The 18,245-nt window shown below is 39.5% G+C and overlaps 1 protein-coding gene across 1 annotated transcript in view; it reads right to left on the bottom strand.

Annotated features, from left to right (window-relative positions):
- The window catches only part of IQCH (IQ motif containing H), a gene marked incomplete at its 3' end in the record, with an annotated part of 49,652 nt that extends 31,921 nt beyond the window's left edge, over positions 1-17,731 (bottom strand). The window contains exons 1-10 of the mRNA XM_082290436.1: positions 17,629-17,731; positions 17,302-17,418; positions 16,859-16,956; positions 16,435-16,543; positions 14,685-14,807; positions 8,908-9,019; positions 8,064-8,192; positions 7,453-7,667; positions 5,366-5,896; positions 4,664-4,730 (exon numbers count right to left, since the gene is read on the bottom strand). Of these exons, the coding sequence (XP_082146562.1) occupies positions 4,664-4,730; positions 5,366-5,896; positions 7,453-7,667; positions 8,064-8,192; positions 8,908-9,019; positions 14,685-14,807; positions 16,435-16,543; positions 16,859-16,956; positions 17,302-17,391 (1,474 nt within the window). The 5' untranslated portion in view covers positions 17,392-17,418; positions 17,629-17,731. The remainder of the gene's footprint in view (positions 1-4,663; positions 4,731-5,365; positions 5,897-7,452; positions 7,668-8,063; positions 8,193-8,907; positions 9,020-14,684; positions 14,808-16,434; positions 16,544-16,858; positions 16,957-17,301; positions 17,419-17,628) is intronic.
- Between the last annotated feature and the right edge of the window lie 514 nt (positions 17,732-18,245).

The raw sequence follows: 18,245 nt of genomic DNA, 5'->3' as shown, positions 1-18,245 counted from the left end.
AAACCCTCATACAGATTTGGAAAAAAAATCAAACTTCTGAATTAAAAAGAGCTAAAAAAAAAAACCCCCCTATTTCAAATCCCACAGCACTCATTGCAGCACTTTTCTGAATTTACTTTTATTACTGATGCAACTTCATGTTTTTCTGTCATTTTAAATACAGACCTGAATGTTACAGACCTACAGAGTTTTCTAATTTAACCATGCAGACCATTTTGTTGGGAGTCTTTCATGTTGCTGGATTTTTTTTTTTTTTTAAACACTGGGGAAAAAAATGACACCATCATTAAGCAAGAATCTTGGTAATTTTGTCCTTCACACAGATAAAAGGCACCAAACCCACTTCATTAAGGAGATGTCTCAGTGCTACCTGCTCACTTTGTTGCAGAGGAAAGGTGAGTGACAGCCTGTCTGAGCCTGGATTATCTCTTTGGAGGTCAGAATTCCAGCTGATTCCATGCTCACATTCGAAAAGACTGCAGGAAGTGATGGCAGCACTGTAACTATAATTTTTAAGCCTGTAATTTTCAAACTGCTGCAATTCTAAATGAATTGTGGTGTCTGTACAAACAGCCACAACCCCACTGTCGGTTGCCATTGAATCCATCAGGGTTAAGCCCAATATTCAGTGTTTGGCATAAAAACTTTGATCCAGGAACAAGATCCTTGTATTTCCCTACATTTACACATGGCAAATCATCAGAAACTCAGAGAAAACTTACTTAGGCTAAAATCTGCTCAGTATTTCAATGCTTTCATTTAGAAAACAACAAAGTGGATATTTCAGACTAATTACAAAGACAACTATAACAAATAATCAGCATTCTAAGGTGCTGTGGCACTGGCACTTTGCACACAGAACATAAGAAAATACAAAGAAATTAAAATTACCAGTTTAATTTTTAGTCATTTCTTCTCAAACTTACATATTGCAGTCAGCATACCGGTACCAGGCACTTGGAGAACTACATCAAAGTAAAATATATTGATTTTATTTTTTTTTTTTACTCCTCTAGTATTAAGCTACAGTAATTAGAATAAAAGCTTGCTCTGAGTATTTAAACTTTAGTCTCAAGGCTTCATTTTGCTCTCTCACTCAATTTTAAGCTACTAAAAATGCTGCCTAATATTCTCAAGCCATTTAAATGTCAGCCTCAGAAAGCAGCTGATTTCCTTACCCTGAACTGTCCTCTTGAAAATGTTGGATTTTAAGAACTGGGCCAAAATATAACACGCAAATATCACTTGAAAAACCAGGAATTATTTGAAAGGAATAACAAAGTAGCAATTAAGTAAGTTAAAATTTGCATTTTGCTCTGGCTCTGCAGATCCATTACAGCATTGTACCACTGTACTTTTCACAGGAAGGTTAATAAAACATATTAATTCACAATATATTAACTTCCACTGGCATGACCCCATTAGATTTAATGAGGAATATTCCCTCCTGGTGAATCCTTGCCCTCCCAGTGGACAGGATGAACCACATTCCTTCTCACCCCCTGATCCACCTTGAACATTCCTCACTCAAGACTGGACACCTGATAAAGCTGATTAAAGGTTTAATATTCCTTTTCTTCCAGTTTAAACAGAATCCAATCCAAATAAATTCAATATATTGTGATCATAACCTACATGTTCCAGTGCACCTGTGCCATCAGTTCTGGTTTCTGATCCAGCCTCCGATCTGGGTAAGAAACTCCAAATGGTGGCTGAAATTTGGGATGTGGACAAAGGAACACTTGGGAATGGGATTGGTTCTTGCATTAATGACTCCGAAGTACAGGGAGCGTCACAGAAGTGCTAAAATAAGAGGTGTAGGAATGAATTCACCTCCCCCTTTCAACCTCAGCCATGACCTAACACCCTTTAATTGACATTTCCTTAATAAATTTTGCTCATCTCCAAGTGACTTCTCCCAACAAAGAATCCATAAATGTGCCTTGGAGAAAAAGAACAGCAGAGAGGGGGACAGGACACAAAGGCTCAAATCCCCATGGGGCAATACCTGAAGAGGAAGGAGGAAAACGAGCTGGGATCACCCACCTTGTACTCCCCAGGACTTGGGACAGCTCTAGGAAATAATAACCAAGGTTTAATAAATAAAACTGCTTTTTTCTCTCTATATTTGGCACACATTTAAGGGAGTAAATCTGATTTGAAGGTTCAAATTTATTTCTCCTTACTCTGCCTGACAACAATCCTTTAACACTGGAATCCACTTTCTTTTTTTAGCTATCCTAGAAATTCCAAGTTTTTGTTTGGGTGAAATAAATGGAACCATTTGCTCCTCCCAGCAGTACAATTTAAGCCCTTCACTATCCCTTTTCCTGGATTATTTCCAGAAACTTGACATGAATCTGAAACAGTTGTGAAATGAGAAATTCACCCTCCTGACTATCACCATTTATTGGAATTCCACCTGCAAGGGAATTAAAATCAGACTCTGATTTACCTCAAATGCTGAAGTCAAGGACATTGAGGAGAGAATTTCAGGTTTTATTTTTGATTTACAAAACTGAACAGAGAAACCACTGAGTATCATCAAACTTCAGTGTCTTCTTGTTTATCTGCTCGTCCCAGGTTTTGTAACTTAAAAAATTTCTATGATTGCACAAAGGCAGTAAAAAATAAAAATACTGCTGAAATCAGTTAGCATTTTGCATATTTAGTCCTTTTTGACTGAACCAAATGTTACTTGTTTAAATTTTCCAGCTTCCTCCAAGTTGATTCAAATTATTCTTAATTCTAAAATATCAAATGTGCAGAAGCAGAATAATGAACCATATAAAATTTTTTGTTACATTTTAAAGGTTTTTAGTGTAGGGATTTTATGTTTTCACCTTTTAAAATCTTAAATATAAGCTGTTCTTAAAATTAGATCAAACCAAAATTGCTCAATGTTAAATAATTTTTTGTTGCTGTTTCTCGAAATCAGTTTTAATCTGAACATTTCTAAAGAAGAAAAAAAAAAACCCAAATACTTACATTACATTTTAATAAGCTTACCATGATTTAATCCATGTAAAATCCTTATGGAATACTGGAAATATCCTTATATAGATAAATTTAATAAAAACAAGCAGGAAAAACTTTTCCAAAGAGCACTTTCAAATGCCTCTTTTAGAGAGAATGTATATATTTTTTTTATATTTTAGCCTACTTATATAGGTTTTCTGATTTTCTAAGAAAACATCTGCACTCAAATTATCTTTACCCCTTCCTTTCTTCCTCATTAAGGGGGAGATTCAAATTCCTGTATTTACAGCACAAGGCTGTGTAAACCCTGTTACAGAATCAGGGCCTGGGCTCCCAGTGAAGTGCTGAATAAAGTGGAATATCCCTGGAGTTTTACCTTTTACTTAAGAGGTTGAAATAATTTAAAAACTTCTATAAATTCCCAAATCCAGCAGAAGAACAGGGACATAATGATTAATTTTTGATGTCAGCCTGTTTTGATTATACTGAGGATTATTTTAATACATCTTTGAAAACATCTGGTATGCAACAGCTCTGCTGACTTTTGAATTCACACACCTAATTAATAATTGCTTTTTTCTGGCTAAAGGCTCTCCTCCACGTTTTTATTCAGTTTAGAACACTGGAATGTCTAAATTATTTTAAAATTATCCTGGTTTAAAATAGCACTCAGTTGTGATTTAACCTGGGATGGTCACAAGACTTTAAGACAGGTGTAATTAAAAGGAGTTGTTGATCAAATGTATATTTATGTTAAACACAGCCAGCAGAATCATGGAATAAAGGGCTATCTCGGCTGCAAAACTTCAAGTTTAAAACTTATTTACCATCTTCATTAATTCAGGTCTTAACCAATTCACTTTACGAAATCCTGAAGCTCTCAGGTCAATTAATGTGCTGTGTAAATACAAATTATAAATCCAGTTACAAGTGTTTTGACAGGATTTCACATTCTAGGAGATTATCAGTGCGTTCTAGAAATTCCCAAGAAATCATCCTCCTAATTTCTCAACACCTCCACTTTGCCATTACGTGGCAGAAACCAGCTTTTAGGCTCCCCCAATTCATAAATGTAATTAAATAATTACATTAGTGCTAATTAACATGAAACTGCAGATTATTTAAGCGCAAAAAACACTATTCAACTTCTTAATTATTCTTGTTCACACAGCATTTCCTTTTGCTCAGGCGCCCTAGGTGCAAATAAAGCATCCCATCTGCTCGTAATTAGAACTAAATAATTTCAGAGAATGTAGCTTATCATTTTGACTGCACATTTGATTAAAAACAGTGTACAAGCAATATCCTGCCTTATTGCTGCACCAGCATCAACGTGCACGGGCCCGGCTTCGCCTCTCATTAAAGGAGCCTGCAAACATTATCTGTTATTTCAGGGGGAAAAAAATACAACTTTTTAGTTCATTTCATACAGATGAAAGCAAATTACAGCAAATCACCTCTCCACTGAATAGAGGCCCCCACATAATGACTTTATTTGCTTAATCCCCAAATTAAACAGCGTTTCAAGCGAGGGCCCTGTGTTATTACTCTCATCATGTCGAGAACATTTTCCTGCCGAGACCAATTTGAATAAAACAAGGGGCCTTCCTTGAACTCAATCAAGGAGTCATAATGTGGTGGGTAATAGAGGTTGCTGATAGATTTGCAGGCAAAAGTGTTATACCTAATGATGGGATATGGATAATAGTCCTCCTGGAGGTCCTGATGCGATTCCAGTTGGCTGCCAGATGCTAAAAATCAAGAAGAGCATTGATCAGTGACAGGAAGCTGTAGTGGATTCATCTAGTCAAACTTCAGCTGTTTTTCCACTGTACAGTTAAGCCAGGCATAAATTATATTAATTGATTTAATTACATACTTAAAACATCTTCCCCAATTAATTTAATTAGGTGGCTACATGAAGCTACTGGCAGGGGAAGATTAGAGGCTGCTCACTTAATTAACAGAATATGAATGAAAAAAAAGAAAGCAAACATAAATGAAATTGTGAGCACTAATTAAGAGGCTGTCTGCAAACTTAAATACTTTCTGACAAAGTGGTGACAGGAATGTAGACAAGAGAGGGATTTTTTTTTTTGCAGCAAATTAAGTGCCACAAGGTATATATAAGGAACTAAGGTAATGCAGTTAAAACATTGATTTTCTGACAGAACCACTGAAGCCAAAGAGAAGGGACATTTTCACCAGAAACACTGCGACAGATTTTGCACCCACAAAGGCTGAATTGCTGATGAAGGATGAAATATGATCCTCGGACAACTGGATGGTTAAAGGGGGAAAAAAATGGGAACAGCTTCTTGCAAGCAGTGAAGCAGGAGATGTTTAGAAAAGAAGAGCTGCAGTAACAGCTGGTAGCACCACACACCTTGGACCTGCTGTAAAAATTCTCCAGGTGTCTGTGGCGCGCTTCCCTCAGGGCGTTTCTCACACGTGCCCGGTGATTCCAGGAGCGCCAGGAAGCGCCGAGCACACCTGCTGCCCACTGCTGCCGCCCGGAGCCCAGCGCGGCTCCGTGACACCGCCGTGGGATGTCTGCAGCAGCCGCTGCAGTGCCCCCCTGGCCTCTGCATCTCTGGCCAGGTCGGTTTAAGATCTTTTCCACAGCTGACTGATTCTTTATCACTGACAAAATGTCACTTTTGGTGGGATTCTCATTAAAATCAAAGTCCGAGGCGATTTGTGCCAACTTTTGGCCATTGATGGTAGCCAAGGGTACGGCGTGGTCCTTGAGGAGCTTTTCTGTGTGTTCCAAAAACCCCACAATGCTCCCCCAAGAGGAATGATAGTGCTGTTGGAGTGCCAGAAAACCTGGAGCTTTCTGGTCCACAGTGCCATGGTAGACAGCAATGTTCCAGTCCAAGTAGGGATCCTGGAAGGGCTGAGCTGTTTGTGGGGGCTGCAGGGAGAGAAGAGCCACAAATAGTGCTGTAAATGAGGGTTAAAATGCACTCTTTTATTATTTTTTGTGACTTAAATGAGAGGATCTGTGTATCTGAAATACACTGATCCTGGTTCTGTCCATCAGAGCTACAAATCCTGTCCAGTTTTACCATCAAACCCACTGCCATACGAAAACCTCCAAGGTCATGGAAAACTATGAGCAATATTGAAGAAATACATTAATTGCACCAAGGAATGCTTGATTTACCAAATATAAAAATTAAACTTTACACTGATTCACAGGATTAAAAGCAGAAAGTAACTGCAACGGCATTCCTCCACTGAGACTGCCTCCACCTTTCCCAGGAGAACAGGAAACATCCTACCATAAAAATGCAAATGGGGTAAAGCTTGGAATAGAAACATTCCTGCCTCTTCACAGCATTCCCTAATTCCTGGCAACTTCAGCCAGCAACTCATTAGCTCTGATTTTCAAACTCAGGGCAGTATATTCATACCATTTTTAGGTAATTATTTTTATTTACTTCAACATCTCATTGATAGTAAGACAGATGGAGAGATGGTATTACAAGGCCCTGGAATGACAAGACACAGGGAATGTCTTCCCACTGACAGAGGGCAGGGTTAGATGGGATATTGGGAAGGAATTCTTCCCTGTGAGGTGAGGGAGTCCCTGGCACAGGTTTCCAGACAAGCTGTGGCTGCCCCTGGATCCCTGGAAGTGTCCAAGGCCAGGCTGGAGCAACTTGGGATAGTGGAAGGTGTCCCTGCCCATGGCAGGAATGAGCTTTAAGGTCCCTCCCAACCCAAACCATTCCATGATTCCATGATGTCCATTTCTCAAGTTTACTTTCTCTTTCATTTTTCACACCTCCTCAATGGCACAGAAGTCAAAAAGTCTGGAAAGATGAAGCAAAACTCCACAGTTTGTCACAGAAAACAATAATTATCCATAAAAGAAAGAAATGTCTCTTTTCCATGGGGATCAAGAACAATGAGCAGGCACTGAACAGTCAAGGTCAAACTCCCCCAGATTCTTCTGTAGGTATAAAGGGAAACACCACATTTGCTTAACTGCAGTGAGGGAAATGGAGATGAAACATTCAAAAACTCTTTTATAACAGTAAAGATAGTTAGTTAAGCACTGGAACAGATGGCCCAGGAAGGCTGTGGAGTTGCTATCACCCAAAGTTTTCAGAACAGGTTAGAAAAACAGCTGTCTGCAATATTACAGGTACAGGTAATTCTGCCTGGAGGTCTGGATAACCTCCTAACATCCTTTCTAAACTAATTTTCTAAGATTCTGTGAAAAAAAAAAAAAAAAAAAACCAAACCAAATCCCAGACAAATTTAGGTAGAAGACTTGAAAGAGCAGAAATTGGGAATACACAAAGTATTTGTTATTTTATTTCAATATTTACTATTTACTGGATGTGGTTCAAACCCTCCTGAGATTTACAGTCACTTCCTAAATCAGCTCTGGTGAAGACAGTACTAAAAACATGAGTAAAACCTCATTATCCTCACTGAATGATTCATTCCATCAAATACCTGTGTCTGAGAGGGAATGTGCACCTCAGCTTCCAACTGCTGAGCTGGATATGTCCACTCTGGCTTTGATTTCCTTGTTGAAACCATGGAATTGCTGGATGGAAGTGGTGCAATGTTACCTTTACCAGAGGAATATGTGCCATAAATTGCTCCCTTTGGCTTTGGGAAGGTGATGGTGTCTGTGTTCTCAGGGTCCAGCCTGCTACTGATCTCTCCTGTACAAAGAAAACATGGATTGCAGGTTTCATTCACTTATTATCAGTTATTCATTTAATCACAGGGCAAATAGAGGCTTGATCGCCTGGTCAAAGACATGATTTCCAGCACCACTGGCTTAACACTGGGCAGAGCTTCAGATTTGGATGCTTAGAATTTGAAATGTGCAGGTAGGAACCCAGGAGGCTCTCAGGAATGAACAGGAACCAAACCCTCCCAGGGATGAAGAAATCTCTTTCCTACCCAGTTGCAAGACACAGGATTCTCCTGGGCTTTATGCACTGCAGAATTTGGTGAGTGCTCATCTCAGAGCTCTTTCCTTGGGAGATAAAACCACAGCCTGAGAGTGAAGCTGGAGATGCAGCTGAAGGTTGTTATCAATGCTGTGTACTCACCTGCAGCTGATTTCTTGTGCTGCCTGGGAAATTCAGGGAAAGGTGCTGCTTTGGATACAACAGGAGGGACTGGCAGAGTTCTCTTTGCTGCTGGAAGGATGAGCCTTTGGCCAGTGAGGCTCAGAGGTCCTACAAGAAGATGACATTCCTGAACAATTCCAGCTAGGAAAGAAAAGGAATTCATAGCAATGAAGAAACAATTAAGCAAAGGCAGACCCAAGTTCTACATCAACACTACAAAAGCAGCAATTTTCTTTAACTGAAAGATTCCTATGTTTCAATATTCAGTGTTTTACCATGAAGGAAGGTGAACTTTGCCTATAAAAATTGACAAATACATGCAAGGTATTGTACCAGTGCTAATTCTCAAAGGGAACTATATGTTTGTACATCTATAATTAGATGCTTGTAGAATGCAATTTAATATGCAGAATGGATGAGAATTAACTCTTGTAAAGCACAATATAATCATGTAATTATGAATATAAGCTGATTGCTAAAACAATCCAAGTCTAGTTAAGATTGTACAATTAATAACCAGCTGTTAATCATGGCAGTTTATTTTGACTGGTATTTAGACAAGAACCTCCACCACACACAAAATTCTTTCCAGCAGCAGCTAAACCCTGTGAGCTCCAAGAACTGGCTCAGGACGATGCTCAGCACAACACACACTACACCCTCCATCAGCTACCACCTGAAGTAAGCAGCCTGAAGTTCATCCCTACCCTTTGCAACGTCTGATCACAATTCTTGGAAGTCTAGAGGTGGCAGAAAATTCAGTTCCCAGATATCTGCTGCAAATAGCAGCCCAGCAGCACCCGGGGGGGCCCCCAGGACTCACCTTTTGGGGTGTCGTCTTCTACCAGGGGTAAGGCAGAATTCAGGGAGTGAAAGGCAGGCAAAGCCCAAGGGCTGGTAACTTTGTGACCTTTTCCTGTCTTCTGACTGCACATCTAGAAAGAGACAGAACCTTCTTTTAACAAAGGGAAATCTGGGATTTACAGACATTTCTCTACTCCTGCAGCAATAAATAATAAATATAATTTCTGCTGTGACCATTTCATTAAGATTTAACAATGTACCACTACTTTTACTGCTCGTGAACATGCTACAGTATTGCCTACTGCTGTTACTTCAGTAATTTAAAATAAAGTTAATTAAATTTAATTGATGACTTGTGTATTATTTAACAAAGGAATCCAGGAAGTTTGCTCAGTTTTCAGAGAGTAGTATAAATACAGTGTTTCTTGACAGAACGGTCTCTAAAAATATAAAATGCATACACAAGCAAGGAACCAGAAGGAAAAAGGAACACTTTAAAATATTAGCTTTTAATGAGTGATTATCAAGCTTTTAATACAATCCAGGCCATGATTGGGATCTTGGAGCACTGTTGGGTCATAACTACTGAGTAACAGCACCCAGCAACTTTCTAGAAAGGGAGAAACAACTCTCAAGAACTGCTCAGAATCCTAAGAGGGAAATGAGACAGATCAAAAATTAACTATTCTAATCTTTCCTCCCAATTTGTCTAACAACACTGCCCATGAGAGATGAGGGAGAGAGAAAATCTGTACTTTTAATCATAATAAAATATCTTTCAGAGAACTCACAGATCCTCATTTTAGTTATGGCCATTATGGAGCATTCTGCTTTAAGCGATGGAGGTGGATGAATCCTTATGTCCTGGCGTTCCAAGAAAATAGCAACAACCATGGAACAAAGATTAACTTTATGCCAGCTGCCATATAAGTGGCTTGATATTTGAGAAAAGGAAATCATAAACCACGCTCTCCTGCTCACCCTCAGCCCCAGCAGTTTGGTGAGGCCACAACAAAAATAAATAAAAGGCAAGAAATTGAATTAAACAGTGATTCCTTTTCCAGGCTGTTGCTGCTGTATCAGTAAGGCAGCACTGATTTTATTCCTGGTGAGTTTTATCCTAATTTAAATCCCAGTTATGAGGTTTTGTTATGATAAACAGCAATGAAATACATTTTAATTCTTTTCATAGAGATGTAATAAGCTACAAGGAAAAGGAGTTCAGGTGGAGTGTGTGAGTTCAAAAGCAGCCTGGAGGCTTGGAGTGTTTTTAATTGGAGATAGAGATTTAATTCTTTTTTGCTGTAGCCTTTAATTTCTCTAAAGTCCATGCCAGGTGTGATGTTAAAACAAGGACTGATACAACAGAAATGTAATTTAATCTCTCATTTACACTGTCCAGTGCCATCATTCACTTCCTTACAGGCAAGAGTGGAACTGTGGAGCTGATCCACAACAGCTCCCCACGAAAATTCCACCCAGTCCCTATACCTTTCCATGTTCTTTTAGCACCCTGATTGCTGCATTAGCTCCCTCTTGAAGAATTCAGGGAGATACCAAAGCAAAATCTGCCAAACTGCTTCCATTTTGGGAGTATTTTCACACTAAAATTAAGCCAACACAATTACAAAAATAAGACCTCAAAAATAATATTAAGTTCTGCAAGAGAAAGATTTACTTTTAACATCACTGATTTATCAGGGGCATTTTTAAAGTTCAGTTTTGTAGGGCTGGAAGGGAGCTCTTAAATTGCAGGGCAGACTAAGGCTGACTTGCCTTAAAATATGCTTGGAGTGTGCTAAAAAACTATTTTTTTCATTTCAAGTGCTTCTGAATGTAATTAACCTGGGACACAAGAAAAACAATTCTATTACCCTTTCTAAAGTGTTTTTCTCCTGTGGATAAGCCTCTCACACTTTATTTTTGCTTTTTTCTTCATTTTAAATAGGGCACTTGTTGGAACACCACAGGAAATTTTCTGATTAGTTCTCTATTTGTTTTCTTTTTACCTAGCAATATTTAACTAGAACTTTTTTTTTTTTTGGTAAATATCTTTGTAAGTATTTTTTCCTCCAGTAAAAAACAAAGACTGGTATTAAATACAGAGAAAAGATGAGTATTGTGCGCCAAACCAGGAATAGAGAGACAAGATTTGGTAAATAAATATCAGAAAATCTGAGGAGTGGTAGTAATGGGGAAAAAGGGATATAACAGATTAATCTATCATTCCATCTATCTTCTCCAAACTGTCGTATTTGTTTTTAAGAAGTTGCTGTCAAGATTTGATGGACACAGCACTTCTCCTATAAAGGGAAAGAGGAAGCACAGCAAAATAAAATCAATGGAACTAAGGTCACTTTTCAGTATGTTCAGGAAACTGTCAGGAAAGAGCTCGGAGAAGGCAAGTTTAATTGGAAGAAACTGGGAATTGCATCTTTAACAACAGGTTTTATGTTATTCTTACCTTCTTTAAGCTCTTAAAGTGACCAGAGATGGCTCTGAACTGTCAATTTTCCACATAGTTGGAGAAATCAAGCTTTGCCCCTTTCCTGACCTACTGCTCTCTAGCTCTCCCAGAAATCCACCTCCATCAGAATTCCTCCCTAACAGGTGTGAAAGAGAATAGCTGGAGAACTTTGGTGAATCCCACATCTGCTTTTTGAAACAGGCACCAGAAGCAGCACAGAAGGAAGTAAGGAAGATAATTGCTGGCTTGAACCACAATATGTTTTACTTGTGGGCAGAGGGCCAGCTTACACGAGGCAGGATATGTAGGATCAACTTATTGGAATTCAGGGATGAGCCTCCATTCCTGTGTGGAGCCAGCTGTAAACCAGCAGCCCATGGCATCCCAATCAGGCACTGAGTTTTGTCAAGGAATGCTGAAATGCACACAAACAGCTTCAGCAGCTCTGGCTGCACCCCTGCCTTGCAAAATGACAGTCAATCTGCAATTCCAGATGACAAGAACTGGATAAAAACTTAAAACAAATGGTGACCTTTCGAAAGATTAATTTGTTTACCAACAAAATGCTCTGCGTTTGTCAGGTGAGATGGGGGTGACCTTCACATTCCCATTTCCAGGTTGAGAGGATGCTGACTGCAGTCATCTGTTAACTCTCTCTCACCAATTATTTCCTTTTTATTTTTAGTGACAAGAGGATTTTACTAAATCACTGTGCTGCTTATTACAATTACACACCGTAATACAAATGCAAGGAGCTTCTTTTGATTTACTGTAGTGTGACATCAATTTGTTTAAGTCTCATCCTGCCACCACTGCCAAACTCTGCTTTGGCTGTAATTAGAGCCACATGCCTGGGTTTAAAACACAGTCAGATTTAGGGTACCAGATTTCTTCTACAACTTCTTCCAATCACTTGAAATGAAAGGAATTGCCCTGCCTTGCTTTATAATTTTGAAAATAAATACACTTTCAACATAAGCATTAATGATTAGCAGGATGCAAATGCTGAATAAAGAATGAATAATTGAGGATATGATTAAAATGGTTGTGCTCAAACAAGTGAGCTTAAAAAAAGCCCCAGAATCACCACCATCACCATTAGAGCCACACTAGATAAGATGCAACTCATAAAGGCTAGAAATCATCACCATATTAAATTCTACCTCATGAATAAATGAACAGGTTCCTAAGTTTACAGTATAATATACATTTATAAGAAAACAAGGACCCAAAAGTGCCAGTATAATTCTATAACAGAACAGCAGTCCTATGAAAATGGAAGGTAGAGCTGTGAATCTTTTCTACATTGCACCAGTACATCAGAATTATTTTTGCTGCATTTCAGATTACTGTTCTTTTGGCTGGATACTCCATGGAAATATACATATTTAATAATTATCCACTCATCATTTTTCAGCTCTTATCCAGATATAAACTGCAAAAGAAAGTGATGCCCAGTCTGTGTTTCAAACAGAATGACAGCCCTCATTTTAAAATAGCTACAGAATTTAACAGAGGATGAAGCATTATTATCAGACCCAAAAAAGGTACAAAAGGGCAATAGTTAATTGTTCTTAGTTTCTATGAAAAAACCCAGCATCAGCAACTTTATAATATCAAAAGAGCAAGAAAAGACATCATTTTTGGTGAAACAGTGAAATCCTGACTAATGATTTTTCCAACTACAGGAATGGCAGGATAATAAAAAGTCTGGGTAGATTTGTGCTTGACCCCTCAGGTCACCTCAACTCCTGAGTTTTTAACCTCACCACGCTTTCAGCTGCTCAGCTCTCCTTGAAAACTCCTGGAATACACCTGTATGGCGCGAGACAAGCAATTACTTTTTAATTTACTTGGATGAGAGTGATTTTTCCATGGATTTTTTGGGAGCCGCTCGCTGACCCCACGGACACACCTGAGGCACGTGCGCGTACGGACAGCGCCCCCTGCCGGCCTCTCGCCGACACCGGGCAGGTGCCGCCGGCCCCGATTCCCGCAGCGACTTTAATCTAAATTTTATCCAAATTAATGTCATTTCAGACCTGCAGCTGCACACAGATTCACTGCTGCTACTAATAGTAATCATATATATAATGTATAATCATATAGATCATATAAAATCCCTCCTTTAAGTGCTGGCAGACACCACATTTAACAACAAACACAACTCAGCAGTGGATTTTGCAAATACCAACTGCAAAATTTTACAGCCAGCAAAGGCAGAACATCCCAAACCACACGTTGTGCCCAAAGATTCGAAAACTTTGAAGAGAATAAATTGGAGAGGAAATACCTGCTTGGTTTTTGACCTGTCAGCTCCTCAGCAACTGCAAATACGTATCTGGGAGCTTGACTAATTCACATTAAATGCTCGTAAAATAAGTCCCCAATAAGTTTTCTGCGCTCAGTGCATGTTTCAGGGAGAGTGGTAAAACACATGGCTCTCTGCAGTAGGATAATATTCCTCTCTGTGAGTGTTTTAGAGTGGTTCTAAAAAGCTATTAGCCATGATGCTTTTTTCTAATTAACTCTATTATCACAGGGTTAGACAAATCACCTCTTAGTCTGGGCAACAGCTTTCAAAAATCATTTTTTATAAGTGGCAGCTCACAACTGTGCCATTCACAGATTCTGTTGTTTAAAACCAAATACCCCAGAATCTCTCCTAGAGCACTGGGCTTGCTGCAGGATGCTTCTGTCACATAAATTAAATTGCAGAAGAGCATCCCCATGTGAGACCATTGGGTGTGTGGACCACAGTGCTGTGCTAAATTTGTGAACATAATTGATTTTGGGAGGGATGGCTGTGCCTACTTTTTTTTTTTTTTTTTTTGAAAGCATTCTTTGCTAAAAATATCTTTACATTCAACTGCTGCAGAACAATTGCAGAATTGGCAGCAGAACTGAAAATTGCAGTTGCAAGACAGAAATTTGGAAGAATCAAAACTTGATCTTGCACAATTTCAACATTCCCAGAGCAAAGAATGGGCTTTTAATTCCTCCTTGATCTTTGGGTCCAAAGAGCCAAAACTCCCCAAGCACCAGTTTATCTCCTCTCCCTGATTTTCCTGAGATTACTGACCATGCACATTCCCATGTATATTCATACTTTTGCTGGATTGGGATCTTGGTACATAAACCTGTGATATTACAGATTTCCCCCAGTATTATCACTCAAAATGGTTTGATCCTTATATATCCATACCAAAAAGTAGGAAATTATGAGGAAATTACTTTCACTTAATTTTTTTATTTAGGAGTGATACATATTAATTGTAAGAGTACAAAGCTGCATATAATGAACCCATAAAATAATAAAAGTTACTTACAGAAGCAGATTTTTTCTTAGTTATAAGTGGCAGCCTGGTCTCAATGTTGGGATGTTTTAAACCAGCTTTATTATCAATGTTCTCTGGCTCAAGCATGATTTTAACATCCATTTCCACCTGCTGCTGAAATATAGAATAGGGATAATCTTAAAATAACAGCACAGGGGCTGAAGTGTTTAGAGGCAGAAATTGTCTAACATGTTGCAAATTTGCAAAATGATGATAAAAATTAATATTATTTGACTCCACACAGAACAGGGCAAACAACAAAGCCTTTTGATTAGATGGAAAACTTTGCAAAGACTTGCAAATACTATCCAAATATACACTTTCTTCAGACTTTGTTCAATTAATTCCATTCCCAGCTCTGACATTTCCACATCTGCACACCTTTGGGTTAAATACGGAGTGGAAACCCAGTCAGGTTTGACTCCCTGGATCAGCACAGGTCCCTGTGTCATGGTTTACACACTCACCATCCTTTGGGAGGGGGTTCCCTGTGCTTCCCAGAGAGGATAACAAGAATCCAATCTACCTTGGCTGTGTCTGCCAGACACTGGAATTCAGGAATCACCGACCTGATGGACCATAACAACTCCTCCAGATCAGTTACAGCTCATTGACTCAGTGCAGGAACAGCACTTGATTATTAGTAAATGACAAAAAAAAAAACCCCTGATAACGATCAGAATTAAAACATAGTAGTTCTTAATGCACTCTGTGATCTGCATGGAATGAGCTCAACTATTCTGCTAATAAAAACCATGATGATTTAAATCCCAATGGACAGAAAAAGACTTCACAAGTTTCTTCTTGTTATAAGAAATACCTAAAGCATACCTATAAAAGCCAGAGTGATACCCTATGTTTTTATTACAGTAGAAGTTTCTTAAGTTGGAAACATTTTGGTGCATCTTCTAATGTATAAACATAAAAATAAATCCAGGAAAATTCCAATTTTTACAAATAAAATATGCCATAAAAAGTTCAAGAATCATTAGATGTGTATTTGAAGTATTGAACAATTGTATTATTTTGTGAAAGCACTGAAAATGGCATAATTTATTTATCTACACAATATATTCTCTCTTCTTTTGATGGTAATTACAAGCAGATGTATCAATGAGATGCTCATTTAGATTTGGGGTTGTAAGAACACAAGTTATTATCCAAGCCAATTACACTTTTACCCACATGGCTGCACAGAGACAGAAAGTTCAATTTTCACCTCATCAGTGCTTTTGTGGTATTTATTTTATTACTATAACACACCGTTATGCAGGGAGGAAACTGCTGGTGCTATTAAAAAAAGAACTGGGGAGAATTGAGCACCTTCTCAATTAAAACAGGGGATGATTCCCAATGCAAACTCCTCACTCAGGCTGACAGGGAAATGATCAATGCAGGGGGGGAAAGTGCCACACAGGATAACAAGAATTGAAATGATTAATAAAAAACCACCTGATAGAAGTGGCTTTGTCAGCTTAGATGTGTGGGAAGTGCCAATTCCACATCTGCATGGATGATATTGAAATTCTTCCCAACTTAAATGTTATCCCAGGCTGGGAGAAGGTTCCTATCTCAGCTGCTCCTTCTACTGAGAATTTTTTAACACTTTCAGTCATGGGGTATTATTAAAACCTGAATCCATGGGGAGTCAGAGTATTATGGGATGCATTGGTACCCTACAAGACAGCAAACACTCATTGAATGTGGTCCCTGGCAGAACAATTAGTGTGTGATTTCAGACCTGAGAGCCCTGGGACACACGTGGGGCTGATCTGCTGCGTCTCTGGACAGCCACAGGCTCAACTCGTGGCAAAACCAGCTGCTTCTGGCAGGCACCAAAAGGAAGACCCCTGGTTGAGAAAGAAACAGGCAGTGAGGTTTCTAAAAATTACTCAGATTTCACCTATTAAACCCATGCTGCTTTCATCCAGTTCTATCCAAATGACTGTATTTTTCTTTAAATTTGCATTCAGCAAAGGTAAAATCCCAAGAGTCAGCAGAGCACTGCTGTAGCCACTTAGAATTGCATTTACCTTCTTCTTTTTTTTTTTTTTTAACTTAAAATCGAAACTAAACTAACTTTTTCTAGGTCAATACTCCCATTTGCTTTACAAGATTCTGTCACCACAGGTTTTGGGTCTTGCAATAAAACATGTTTCACTTACCACTTAGGGGGCTCTTTTAAATTTACTTCTTTATTACCAGCTGAAGAAAGAGTTAACTCCTGGCCATTTATAACATTTAAATAGCTTTCAGCATGTTTCTGTTAGAGGGAAAAAATGATGTTTAGATATTACTAAAAGATAAGTAATTTTAATTTTATTAAATTCAGTTCATTAAGCAATCCAGGTCTTTGCTTGACTGAAAAGTTGATAAACTTTGTGCCTCTGATGGACTAAAAATCTGATTTTGGCTAGTGGGCACAAGATCATCTAATTCTGATGACCCAAAAAAGGAAACCAACATTCTGAACTGTAATGTTGGAGTAATCTCATCAGCTGCTGATTGGAAAGGGGTCTTGCAGGACAACAAAAAGTGGCCCCAAGCGAATTATTGACACAGACTTTAAAAACGGGATTATTTTCTGGATCTGCTCTATTTTACTTACTCTCAGCCCAAGTTCAGTTCCTTCAGTTGCTGTTCTGAGGTCACAAATATCCACAGCTTCTACATTTCCTTTCAAGTTGTTTTTTTCCATTTTAAGTTTGTGAAGGTCTTCTTGAATCTAAAAAGCAAGTTAGGACAAAAATCATATGTGTAACCAAACCCCATGGGATTCGGTAGAAGGATTTAATTCAAATCAAATTATTCCTAAATACAGAAAAAAGATCCATGCGACTTCCCATACTTCTGTACCATTATAAGATAATATAAAGCAAATGTCTTTAAGTCGTTGATAGTAGAAAGGCTGCAAAAACTCAGTTTTAAAACAAACCTCACAAAGCAGTGACAATAAACTTCAGGACTGAGGTTCTCTGCCAAGGAATGATGTTTGCTCATGCATCTCGCACACCTTTCATGGCACAGGTGGTTTCACGGGGCAGGGATCTTAAAAGCCTTAACGAGAGATAAAATCTCCAGGCAGCCTGTGAGGAGACCACACGTCAAACTCGTATATTTACGTTAACTAAACAACTCCGAAGTCTCAAACCCCGCAGCATTTACAGACCAAGCCCTGGTCCGACACGCACCAGCCGCTCCCCCTCACGCAGGGCCGAACCCCCCCGCACCCCGCATCCCTTCAGCAGCATCGGGACGCGCCGCGCCTCAGCCGAGGGGCGACTCGGGGTACCGAGGAGTGACCCGGGGTGCCCTGGCTGCTCTGCCGGGGCAGGAGGAGCCGGTCCCGTTGCTGCCCACACCCACCTGCCCGGCTCCGGCCCCGCTCCCGCCGCGGCCATGGCGGCACCGCCTCACCCGGCAACGGGACGCGCTGGCCGGGCCGCACCATCCGCCCCGCCGCGGGGGGGGGGTGGAGGGGGGACAGTACATCCAGAGCGGGCCAAGCCCGCGCTCCGCCTGGTTCCGCCCGGCTCCTCCCCCGGCCACCCC

This window comes from Coloeus monedula (assembly GCF_965178545.1).
Source record: "Coloeus monedula genome assembly, chromosome: 14".
NCBI classification, from domain to species: domain Eukaryota; kingdom Metazoa; phylum Chordata; class Aves; order Passeriformes; family Corvidae; genus Coloeus; species Coloeus monedula.
The sequence above is the reverse complement of the archived record's forward strand: the minus strand, read 5'-3'. Positions and strand labels throughout refer to the sequence as shown.